The sequence below is a fragment of the Thalassophryne amazonica genome, chromosome 2, assembly GCF_902500255.1.
Source record: "Thalassophryne amazonica chromosome 2, fThaAma1.1, whole genome shotgun sequence".
In the NCBI taxonomy this organism is placed as follows: domain Eukaryota; kingdom Metazoa; phylum Chordata; class Actinopteri; order Batrachoidiformes; family Batrachoididae; genus Thalassophryne; species Thalassophryne amazonica.
The window spans coordinates 103,700,995-103,713,810 of NC_047104.1; the positions used below are offsets into that span (position 1 = coordinate 103,700,995).

The 12,816-nt window shown below is 43.9% G+C and overlaps 1 protein-coding gene across 7 annotated transcripts in view; it reads left to right on the plus strand.

The window, feature by feature from the left end:
* Window positions 1–12,816, plus strand: part of dennd2b (DENN domain containing 2B) — a 189,901-nt gene that overhangs the window by 75,551 nt on the left and 101,534 nt on the right. For 4 of the 7 annotated variants that reach the window (XM_034191010.1, XM_034191003.1, XM_034191017.1 and 1 more), the window contains one exon: window positions 5,779–7,068. The exons of the other annotated variants lie outside the window; for them this stretch is intronic. In XM_034191010.1, the coding sequence (XP_034046901.1) occupies window positions 5,779–7,068 (1,290 nt within the window). The remainder of the gene's footprint in view (window positions 1–5,778; window positions 7,069–12,816) is intronic. 7 annotated transcript variants of the gene reach the window in all.

Here is a 12,816-nt window from a genome sequence, read left to right on the forward strand (position 1 = left end):
GTCTGTCAGTGACATCATCGGTCATGTTGGCGCTTCCCCAGACTAATGTGAGGCATTATGGGAAGGACACAGTGACAGCCAATCACAGTCGAGTAGAGCGGCACCGTGACATCACTGGCTGGTTTCTTTCTAGCTGCTAATCCAACACTGAGAAAAATGCTCCGAAACTGCTGCATTTGTGTAAATCTAACATGTTTCTCATATATTATGTAAAAGCTTGCAAGAAATAAAAACTACTAAAGCTAAAAATGCTGTTCTTGTAACTGGATAACACAGCTGAAGTGATTTACAAAACATCTCATGGACGTTGGTGTGTGCGCACATCACCTGAGGTCAAAGGTAACTTCCGGTCTTTTCAAAGGGTCATGCATGTGCACACGCACATCCTTTGGATTTCAGTAGAACTAAATTTTGCCAGTTTAGTGAAATTTGGATGGCCTTATACCTTTAAAGGAGAACTATGCAACTTTGGTTAGTTTTTGGTTGTTTTCATCTGTTTATTTTTTTTGTTGTTTTTTGTTTTGGTTTTTTTGGTCATATTCTTTTCTATGGAGCTCCCTCTATAGCTTGGGAGTGAATATGTCACAAAAGTGTTGTAAAAACTCACTCCTTTTGTTTTTGCACAATCTGTGGAATTGTCTCACGAAAGAGACAATCCACAGAAATACGTAGAATAGAGTTCAGCTCAAGCAGATCTTACGGAGCTCAATTTCAGTTTTCAATTTCAGTGGAGCTTTATTGACATGAGAAACATACATTTACATTGTCAAAGCAAGTATTACATAGAGCAAAAAATAAAAATTTAAATTAAGAAGATGTTCATACAGTTAACAATATTCTACAGTAACAGGAGACGTGAGTTTGAAATAATAGTAAAAAATTGTGCTTTTGGTGTAACAGTATACTTCACCCAACAGATACTGAAGTTTTTCGAAGTTGGTCATGCTGTTAAAGTATTTTTGGGTGTTTGTGATCAGCGGGAAGTACAGGTTTCTGATGTCTTGGTATACCTGACAGTTGGTTAGGAAGTGCAACTCTGTCTCCATCTTGAGTCTCTTCCTTCTTTGATTCCTGTTAACTTGGTGGATGGTACTACAAGTTCTCTATAGTTTACAAGGCAGTCAGATGGACCATCTCCCTGTGCCATGTCTCCTTGTCACACAATGATGTCTGTGTTTGCAATTTCTTTGGTGTAACCTGGGTTCCTGTTTTTTAGGCCAAAAGCAGTCGACCTCAGACCTTGTATGTTCCAGGATAAAATAATAAGTGATTTGTGTTCCATATTTCAACATGTTGTTTATCCAGAGGATTTAGGCCTGGGCCAGGCCTGAGCTCTCTCTGTCGCACTCTCTCTCTGCCTCACTGTCTCTCTCTCTCTCTCTCTCCCTCTGCCTGCCTTACTCTTGCGCACACTCTTACTCTCGCTCTCTGTCTCTATCTCTCTGTCTCTCTCTCTCTCTCTCCCTCTCTCCTCTCTGCTTCTCTCTGCGAAGATGCACTGTGAGCACAGTACATGAACAGTGAGGAAATATGACCTCATGCTTTCAGACCACAGCAAACTGGTCAAAAACTTCCCCCAGCAGCAGGAATGTCAGGTCTGCATCCTTTTTCACACTTCTTTTTCTTTCAGCTCTGCTATTCCAAGAAAGCCCGAATGAGGTTGATCCATGTGTGCCCCATTACTCAGTTGCATGCTTTTTCTCTTCCTTTCTTCCTCTGAGTTTCTCTGGGTTTTTCTGTTTTGTTTTGTTTTTTTGTTTTATTTTTTCACTGGCTGTCTTGATTATGAACATGTAAGTAATGAAGTCTTCGTTGGCTTGTTCTTATAGCAGTTAGTTCACTGGTGCCTCAACTGAAGGGCGTGTACAAGGTCTGTCCAAAAAGTATCAGACCTTTTTATTTTTTTCAAAAACCATATGGATTTGAATCATGTGTGCTTGCATGAGCCAACCTTGAACCTTCATGCGCATGCGTGATTTTTTTCACGCCCGTCGGTTGCATCATTCCCCTGTGAGCAGGCTTTGTGTGAGCACTGGTCCACCCCCCTCATTGGATTTTCATTGCGAGGACAATGTCTGAACAATTTGGAGCTTTGCTGCATCAAATTTTTCCAGAAACTATGAGAGACAGCCAGGTGGAAACCATTAGGAAGATTCAGACAGCTTTCGGTGACAATCCTATGGGCATCACACAGATTAAGGAGTGTTACAACCGGTTTAAAGACGGCGCACAATGGCGGAGGGTGTGCCGCGCTCCGAGTGGCCATCAACAGGCTGAAACGACCAGATCATTTCCAAAGTGAACGCTGTGTTGATCCGGGACGTCGTCTGACTACCAGAGAAATTGCAAAAGAGGTGGACATCAGCACTTTTTTGGCACATTCCACTGTTACAGGAGATTTTGTAATGAAAGACATGCGGAAGTTGGAAGTCTCACAGGACATGTTGTGACATGTCCAACTCTTACACAATTCCTCTGATACTCACTCGACTGAAAAGCCACCGAAAGCCGTCTGAATCTTCCGAATGGTTTCCACCTGGCTGTCTCTCACAGTTTCTGGAAAAATTTGACTCAGCGCTGCTCCAATCGTTCAGACATTTTCCTTGCAATGAAAATCCAACGAGGGGGGAGGACCAGTGCTCACTCAAAGCCTACTCACAGGCGAATGACGCAACCGACAGGCGTGAAAAAAATCACGCATGCGCATGAAGGTTCAAGCTTGGCTTATGCAAGCACACGTGATTCAAATCCATAAGGTTTTTGAAAAAAATAAAAAGGTCTGATACTTTTTGGACAGACCTCGTATGTGTTCTTGTAGTGCTGTAAAACAGTTTGTGTTTCTCGCAAGACCGGACACTTTTGTTCACAGGACACCGGGTTGGTGTCTCAGAAATTACAAGGCTGTCTTTCTGCTATGAGACCCATGGTGGGGGGAGAGAGAGCACCCATTCTCCCCAAAAGAAGTCATTTAACCATTTCAGTGACTCCCAAACTGTAAAATTAGGGTAAAAAATGTTGCATAGTTACACTTTAAAATTTCAGTTTTACCTAAACTGCGTGTCTTTTGTGGTGGTGGTGTGTGTGTGTGTGTGTGTGTGTATATATATATATATATATATATATATACTCCCAATTTAACATATGTTTTTAAATTGCCTGTGACCTACATTAACTTGCTGAGTAGGTGGACAGTGTGACTCACCTTCAAAAAATCTGTTCTTTGTACTGAGGAGTAATAAAACTCATATGAAGCAACACTGAAGCTTTCATACAATATTTGAGTCATTGTCTAATTTGTCTTATTTCCCCAAGCAAAGAAACATAAGTTGCATGCATCACATTTGTTGTTTTCATGTTCGTTGGCTTTGTACAAATGTCCCCACCCTGGAGCACCAGGAAAGAAACCAGGGAAGGGCAGATAGGTGTGAAGAGAGATTTGTCCCAACCTGCAATGTTGGATCACAGTGCTCAGCTCGTAGCTCCCTCCTCCCGTAACGCTTGTTATTCTAACCACAGCTGTGACATCAGATCTCTAGATGCTTCACTTTCGCAAGAGTTAGCATGTTTCCAAAACGTGACGGCTTACTGAGGAACTATGAGTTGTTTGGTGTTAGGGATCCGCAGGGAAAGTTTGGTGTGCAGGAGTCTTAAATGAGGTGAGCACTGTGGGAAAGTGTGTCTGTGCAGAACGTCAGCCATGCATGTGAGGCTGGCACCTGCAGTAGTTAATGTATCACTAAGGTGCAGCGATCAAAGAAAATGAGGACCATACAGGAGCAGTGAGATCTTATAGGTAAGACTGCTGTGTGAGGTCCACAGCAACTCTCCTCAAGTTATTTTGATTGTGTGGAAAATATACAGTGCCATTTTAATATAGCCTCTGTTTCCTTTGGCATTCATTTTAATCTTGTGCTGCCAAAGTCAGAATACTTTCCTGTGGTTATTCTCAATAAGTGGCTCACATATTCACTTTGTTTTTGATCTCAGACGTTGTTCCAAAATTTTGAAATGATACTTTAGAGTTTTTCAACATATTTAATATATCAGGTTCGGAGTAGAGTTCTTGTCTTTTTTGTGACTTAAATGGTTTTTCTGGTTTGCTTTTAATAACACTTGACTGTATTTGTTGTGATAATGCATATGTTTTAATATCCTCTCTGTTACAAATAAAAATGTTGTCTTCACTATACTGCATTTGTTAAGAACATATCTCTTGAAAATTGTTTGTTAACAAAATAATTATGTCACTTTATCATCATCTGGCAAGGCATAAACCCTTTACCAAGTTTTATGAAAATAGATTTATTAGTTTTGATTAATCCTGCTTAAAGATCTTTTAAATTTAAGTGTTCTTTCACTGTGTCTGGAGCTTTTTTTTCCCAGGCCATTTTGATAAGTTATATCCACAAACTACAAGTGCTCTGAGAGGGCATACCTCTGCCAAAACATAACTACATATTTTAGCCACAGGTTTCATAAAGACAAATCTGAGGGAGAAGAAAAATATAGGACTCTCCTCAGGCTGTACATCCCTTGGAGTAACGAGAACGTTGATCTGAAAACTGGCTTCCTCGCTGATCCTGGGTGAATGTGAGAAAAGAAATTGGGCTAGAAACCTGCAACTCTATTTCTCACATATTCTGTGAGCATACAATCATTGGACTATTCATACTTAATACCATAAACATTTTGTCATTTGTTGCATTCATTCTATCAGCAATAGGTATTGTGTTTCTGTGCTCACAGAATATTTAGAAAAAAAAACAGAGCTGCAGGTTTCTAGTCCAGTTTGTTATCTTCAGGGCTGTTAAAAAGAAATACAACTTTTTTTCTAAAAAGTCATGATTTTTCCCCCCGCAATTTAAATCTGCTTTTATTGATTTAAATTTACTTTTTTCATTTTTATTTATTTCACTGTTTTAAATTAGTCTATACAAATATTATCATTAGTTATAATCTTTATTGGCATGTTAAAACATAAAGGTGCACATACAACATCTTCAAGTACCATTAATTAATGGTACTGAATGATTTCATATTTCGTTCATGTTTTAAGTACTGATTTCTAAAATAAATAAATAAATAAATTGGTTAGTTTTGGGATTTTTTGCAGCTATTTAAATCATGATTTAAGTCATACCAGCCCCACTCATCTTACACGCCCAATATAAATGCAATGCTTTAAAATAAATTTTTTCATCCATAAAATCAGTTTCTTTAAAGAGAAATTAAAAATGGCATTTTCTAATCCTGCCACTGTTTAATAAATAGTATGCAGACATAACGTCACCACACATGTATCTGTTTGTTTGCACATATTCTGATGAACACGATAAATCCAGAACAATACGTGGCGTTTGCATGGAATAAATTAGCTATTTACATTTTGGGGTTGCTCAATTTTCAAAGTAATGAGGGGAGCCCAGAGTTCTGTGGTGCAGTTATATTTTACCAGAGCTACACAACAGAGAGTTTATATTTTGGGATGTTATACAGAGTTGATGATGTAAATTTAGCATTATTATGGGGGATCTAATACTTCACCTTCTTACTGAATGTTTACTGGAGCATTCATATTTACGTCATAGCTACCTTGTGGTTTTTATCAGAGTATTTACATAGATTTGTGTACATACGTCCCACCCAATTTTGGAATACAGCCACCAAACATCATACTTACAATTGAACATTTACACGTGGTTTGTGCTTATTGTTTTTGTGACATGTGACTAATCAGTTGTAATTACAACTATTCATAACCTTCTTGTCTTGTTTTAGGTCTCAGTCTACATCCCAGGGTCTCGCTCTCTCGGTCAGACAGGCGCAGGGCCAGCAAACTGTCCTCAGTGACAGTGAGAAGTCCGAGAAGCAGTGCAGGTACGTCAGGACTGACGGCAGGTTCTTGGTGCACGCTGGCTGGAACAGCAATTCTACTTCCCTGGGTAGCGGTGCTTCTCTCACATGTGACACAGACGGTGGCCGTCTCACAAAGTCCAAGAGCATCGGTTGCCTGGACAACAAGCTCTCAATCTATAAGCCTCCACATCAGACCCAAGTGTGCCAGGAAAACCCAGGAATCCAACAGTCGAAGGAGAAACGACGGGATCATTCTCCAAGAGATGGTCTTAATGGTAGACCTCTGAGCTGGAGTACGCTCTCACTGGGACCTTCTTCTGAACAAAGACACAAGCGCACTCTCTCTCTCTCCCATTCAGTAGCAGGTGTACCCTCCACCACAATTCAAAAAAAGATATCAGAATGGGAGTGCAGGAGGGTGTCTCTGCCTAGGATGAGCTTGTGTATAGAAAAACGACCAGGAGGAGAACGCATAGGGGGTAGTGAGGGGTGCCCTAGCTTGCTCTCATCTCCCTGTAGTGAGAAGGCATTTGATTTTAAAGGAGTTCGCAGGATGAGCACAGCATTCTCTGAGTGTTCCTACACAGAGACGGAGGAAGATGAAGGTGTTGCAGATAAAAAAGGCGTTGGTCGCTTCCAGAAACGAATAGTCAAACAAGAATCTTCAGGAACATTCCTTCGCTCCCTGTCTGCTCGGAAGGAGACATCAGCAGTCCTCAATAGGATACAAAAGATAGAGCAAGCCCTAAAGGACAACCCCAGCCCACCCCCTCCTCGCTATCTGAATAACTGCTATGCACCAGACAGGGCACGACAGAAGACTTTTGTCTTAGGTGAAGCAGATGACTTGAACAGCACATGCACCAGTAAGCGCAGCAGCATTTGCTCAGTGGACACTGAGCCAGATGCAGTTTTGGTGTCGGATAAGCTGTCTAAACAAAGACAAAGGTTTAGTGTGAGCTCAGTAATTTCCGATAGTCCAGAGACACCCAGCGTACCACCTCCTACTGGCACACCAGTCAACCCCTTACCTAAACCCAAACGCACTTTTGAATATGACGCCAATCAGAACCCGAAGTGTGTCTTGCCAACAAATGGACTACCTCACAGCAGAACCTCTGAATCTCCCCCACCTCTGCCCTCAACCCCGGCACCGAGCATTATGCGTACAGTGAAGACCGAGGGCAACACCCCAGCGAGGCTCCAGGAAAGGTGAGGCGATCATGTGTGTGTGTGTTAATTTCTCTCCTGTTACTGGGACAAAAATATTTCATAGTATTGCAAATTTATCTACTGTATGTCTGTAAATTTTGTGTTGTCTCAGACAACCAAATGTTTGTGTCATTCTTCGTGAGCTATTTTGTACGGCTGTTGTCCTTGTACCTGACTTGTACGGGCAAGTTGGCCTAATTGTGGCAAGTTTTTCTGCCTATCTGGTAGCATTTTCAGAAAGAGTTTCTTGATTATAAAACAGAATTTTCCTTCTTTATCACTGAGCTAGACACTTTTATGTATTAAAAATTTTTATATTTATTTCACTCACAACCCCGACTGCCCCATGCAAAATCCAGGTTTGTTGTGATTTGGAGCTGTGTAAATAAAATAAAATGAATTGAATTGAAATTAAAAGCAGCTTTCATACTGCATGTGATTTGGTCTGTAAATAATGCAATGTAAAACATACTTTCTGCTATATATTTGTTTAGCTCTCTTTGGGTAGATCTTACTGATGGTTGCAAGGTGTATAAAATGGTATGAGTAATTCAGGTTACGGGGTTGGGGATTTAGTGTATTATATACAGTATATACATGCTTCATGGGATGCGGTGTTAAAAAAAAGGGGGTCTTCTTACCAGAGAGTTATAGGTTAGTTTTTCCTTTTGGTATGTCCTATTTATCCTTTCACACTCACAATATTATCACTAAAATGTCCTTGAGCATGTATCATAATCTGAACGCCAAAGTGTCATTAAAAACAAAAGTATAAACTTTGTGATTCATTTGTCATGAGGGATGGACAGCAGCTTACAGCTTACTTACTTGGTGACTGTGCAACGTGTGAAACAGGGTTGCTGTTTTGCAGCCCAAAGGTCATGTTTGGCTTGGCTTCCTTTTCTGTTGACATGCTTTAGCAGGGTGCCTGGGCTTAAACAGTGAATAAAAAGTGGGTGCACATGCACCCTGAGCTCTTACAGTGATGTCTAAGGTGATTCTGACAATATTATGTACATTAAAATTTTCTTATATCCAAAATATTGTTTGCAGTCATGCGGCTAGTGGGAAGCAGCCCAGTCTTACATTTTTTTCATGCTCCCGTGACGAAATGAGTCAGATTTTCGTGATGGGTTTTTTTTTTTTTTTAATTCACTATTACTAACCCTACTTCTACCCCCAACCCTAACCTTAACCATAACCTAATCTTACTCCTTGCCCCCACCCTAACCATAACTACCCCGACCCCCCCGCTTCACTTTTAATTTTGTGCAGCCATCACGGAATGAATTAGAATGAATTTGTGCTGCCATGATGAAAATGAGGTGCTTTTCATCACAGTCTTGAACCAATAGATTAATGTATATTTTGTGCTGCTGAACCACGATCTTGCCATGAAACTGGGTTATCGGGAAGACTAGTGATGCTGAAACTGAGTGATCCTAGTGTTTGGGAATTCTTTAATATGAAAAATATTTATTTTTCAGTGAAAAGTACTTTTTAAACGAGTGATCAAGGTTTGCAGGACTGTGGTATGATCACCTACCTTACCTAGTGCATCACTTAGGGCTCCTTCACACATAGCTCGAATAATTAGGAATCAGGGTAAATCACGGTGAAACAGCCCGAATGAGCGAACCACGTAGAGCTGACATCGGAAGGTGCACGCATATGAGTGTGCACGAAACTGTTGCAGTGGGAACACAACGCGAGCAGAGCATGTGGAACCACATTGCGCAGCTGCTGCAGTGAAAAACAAAAAAAATACAGCTGGAACTTGTGGAACCACATCACGCGCTGGTGTGGAGAAACAAGAAATAAAACCTACACACCATAAAAAACACAGCAATGTCCAATATTTAATCCCTTTTATCGAGCGGACAATACAAGTATGATCCCTCTGTGCATCTGTATATGACACATGGCCATAGATGTCCAGTCAAGAAATGACATGAATGAAGCAGCACACTCTCATTATGTCTTATTATATCCAGCCGGGTATATAAATAATTACTACATTCACCAGACACTGATAGATGAGATATTGGTGTATAATTAGTGAAAATCACTGGGTTGATATAAATAATAAATAAAAGGGGACCCAATACAGAACCCTATGGTTAAATAACCCTGGTTAAATAAAAAATAAATGCCACTCACGGGATTCGAACCTGCAATTTACAAAAGCAGAGGAAGAGGAATTTTTTGTCATTTTTAATTACGGTAAAAAAGCACCATAAGAACTGACAAAACGGTATTTGTTATGGCGTATTGTTGGTGATACGTGACTGGGCTGGTAAGCAGGGGCCGGGGACCGCCGGCGGTCTGCATGGGTCTTCGCCCTCGTCCGGGCCTTTAACAAGGCAGAACGGGCGGAGCGCCACACCCGACGGCACTTCCGCAGGTGGGCCTGGACCGAGGGCACACCGACCTCTCCCTCCACCACGGGAAACAATGGGGGCTGATACCCCAAACATATCTCAAATGGGGAGAGGCCGGTGGCAGAGGACACCTGGCTGTTATGCGCATACTCGATCCAGGCCAGATGTTCACTCCAGGCCGTCGGGTGTGCAGACGTCACACAGTGCAGGGCTTGCTCCAATTCCTGATTGGCCCATTCTGCCTGTCCATTGGTCTGCGGGTGATACCCGGACGAGAGGCTCACAGTGGCCTCCAGTTCCCGGCAGAAGCTCCTCCAGATGTGTGAGGAAAACTGGGGACCACAATCAGAGACGATGTTGGTAGGTATCCCATGCAGACAGACGATGTGGTGGACCAGGAGGTCTGCAGTCTCCTGGGGCGTGGGGAGCTTCAGGAGGGCCACGAAGTGGGCCGCCTTGGAGAATCGGTCCACTATCGTGAAGATGGTCGTCATGCCCTGGGACGGCGGGAGGCCCGTGACAAAATCCAGACCAATGTGGGACCAGGGGCGATGAGGCACAGGAAGTGGCTGAAGAAGTCCCTGTGCCTTCTGGTGGTCTGCCTTGCCCCTGGCACAGGTGGTGCAGGCCTGGATATATTCCCAGACGTCAGCCTCTAGGGACGCCCACCAGAAGCGCTGCCGGACCACTGCCACGGTCCTTTGCACCCCCAGATGACAGGAGAGCTTAGAACCGTGACAGAAATCCAAAACAGCAGCTCTAGCCTCTGGTGGGACGTAGAGCTTGTTCTTCAGCCCAGTTCCGGGGTCTGGGCTCCGTGCCAGGGCCTCCCGGACGGTCTTCTCCACGTCCCAGGTGAGGGTGGCCACGATAGTGGACTCCGGAATGATGGGCTCCGGTGGATCCGCCAGCTCAGTCTTGACTTCATCTTCATGCACCCGGGACAAGGCATCCGATCTCTGGTTCTTGGTCCCGGGGCGGTAGGTGATTCGGAAGTCAAAACGCCCGAAGAACAGTGACCAGCGGGCTTGCCTGGGGTTCAGCCGCTTGGTGGTCCTGATATACTCCAGGTTCCGATGGTCAGTGAAAACCGTGAAAGGCACAGACGCTCCCTCCAACAGGTGTCTCCACTCCTCAAGAGCCTCTTTCACCGCAAGGAGCTCCCGATTGCCCACATCATAGTTCCGTTCTGCCGGGGTCAACCTGCGGGAAAAATAGGCACACGGATGAAGAACCTTATTGGTCTCTCCGCTCTGGGATAGCACGGCTCCTATCCCTGAGTCAGAGGCGTCCACTTCAACCACAAACTGGCGGCTAGGATCGGGCTGCACCAGAACGGGTGCAGTCGAGAACCGCCGTTTCAACTCCTTGAACGCAGCATCGCACCGATCCGACCAGGTGAAGGGGACTTTTGGAGAGGTCAGGGCTGTCAGGGGGCTAACTACCTGACTGTAGCCCTTAATGAACCTCCTGTAGAAGTTTGCGAAGCCGAGGAACTGTTGCAGCTTCCTACGGCTTGTTGGTTGGGGCCAATCTCTCACCGCCGCAACCTTGGCCGGATCAGGGCGACGGAGTTGGAGGAGATGATAAACCCCAGGAAGGACAAAGAAGTGCGGTGGAACTCGCACTTCTCACCCTTCACAAACAGCCGGTTCTCCAACAACCGCTGCAGAACCTGACGTACATGCCGGACATGAGTCTAAGGGTCCGGAGAAAATATAAGTATATCGTCCAGATATACGAAGACGAATCGGTGCAGGAAGTCCCGCAAGACGTCATTAACCAAAGCTTGGAACGTCGCGGGGGCGTTAGTGAGGCCGAACGGCATGACCAAGTACTCAAAGTGACCCAACGGGGTGTTAAATGCCGTCTTCCACTCGTCTCCCTTCTGGATCCGAACCAGGTGGTATGCATTTCTAAGGTCCAATTTGGTAAAGATCTTGGCTCCATGCAGGGGGGTGAACACCGAATCTAATAAGGGCAACGGGCATCGGTTGCGAACCGTGATCTCGTTCAGCCCCCTGTAATCAATGCATGGACGAAGTCCGCCATCTTTCTTGCCCACAAAAAAGAAACCTGCTCCCATCGGGGAGGTGGAGCTCTGGATCAGCCCGGCAGCTAACGAGTCCCGGATGTAGGTCTCCATTGATTCGCGCTCAGGTCGTGAGAGGTTGTACAGCCTGCTGGACGGGAACTCCACGCCTGGAATCAAATCAATGGCGCAATCATACGGACGGTGCGGGGGAAGGGTGAGTGCCAGATCCTTGCTGAAAACGTCAACAAGATCGTGGTACTCAACAGGCACCGTTGACAGATTGGGAGGGATTTTGACCTCCTCCTTAGCTTGTGAACCGGGAGGAACCGAGGATCCTAAACACACCCGATGGCAGGTCTCGCTCCACTGCACCACTACCCCGGACGGCCAATCAATCCGGGGATTGTGTTTTAACATCCACGGGAACCCGAAAATCACGCGGGAGGTAGAAGGAGTCACAAAAAACTCAATCTCCTCCCGATGATTGCCAGACACCACCAGAGTTACTGGTAGTGTCTTGTGTGTGATCAAAGGGAGAAGGGTGCCATCTAGTGCCCGCACCTGCAATGGCGAAGGGAGCGCCACCAGAGGGAGCCCTACCTCTCTGGCCCATCTGCTGTCTAGCAGATTCCCTTCTGACCCCGTGTCCACCAGTGCTGGGGCCTGAAGGGTTAAATCCCCGCTAAGGATTGTAACTGGGAGTCGTGTGGAAATATGTGTGTGTCCCACGTGAATGTCTTGGCCCACCCTAAGCCCAGTTTCTAGGGAGCGGGCATTGGTGTTTAACTGCTCGGGGCAGTCTCTCAATTGATGCTCAATTGAGCCGCAGACAAAGCATGCCCCTGGCTGCTAGGGATGTCCCGATCAGGTTTTTTTGGCCCTGATCTGATTCCGAGTCATCTGATTTTGAGTATCTGCCAGTACCGAGTCCCGATCTGATACTTTAAAAAACTGAATGAACAATGAACAAATGCTAAATATATAATAATTTCATTTTAATCACCTTATTTTATTATTTATCACTTAAACAGTGCACTTCTCCTTAAGGTAGCTTGAACAATCAAGTAATAATCTACCAGACTTAAAAAATGTACAAATTTCCATGTTATTTTATTTGTCTAAAAATAAATGTCAAAGTTTCCTTATGTTAAACAAGAAATTATCTAATCTGAAATAACAGGTGGTTTTAATTTATAGATGAAAGGTTTTTAAAGAACCATTTATTGATTTAGCTATTTTAATTACAAGTGTTCTAAACTTTTTTAAACAGTAATCAGAAATTTTGAGGTAACAAACAACAACAACAAAAAACATTTCCAAGGATTTTGATCT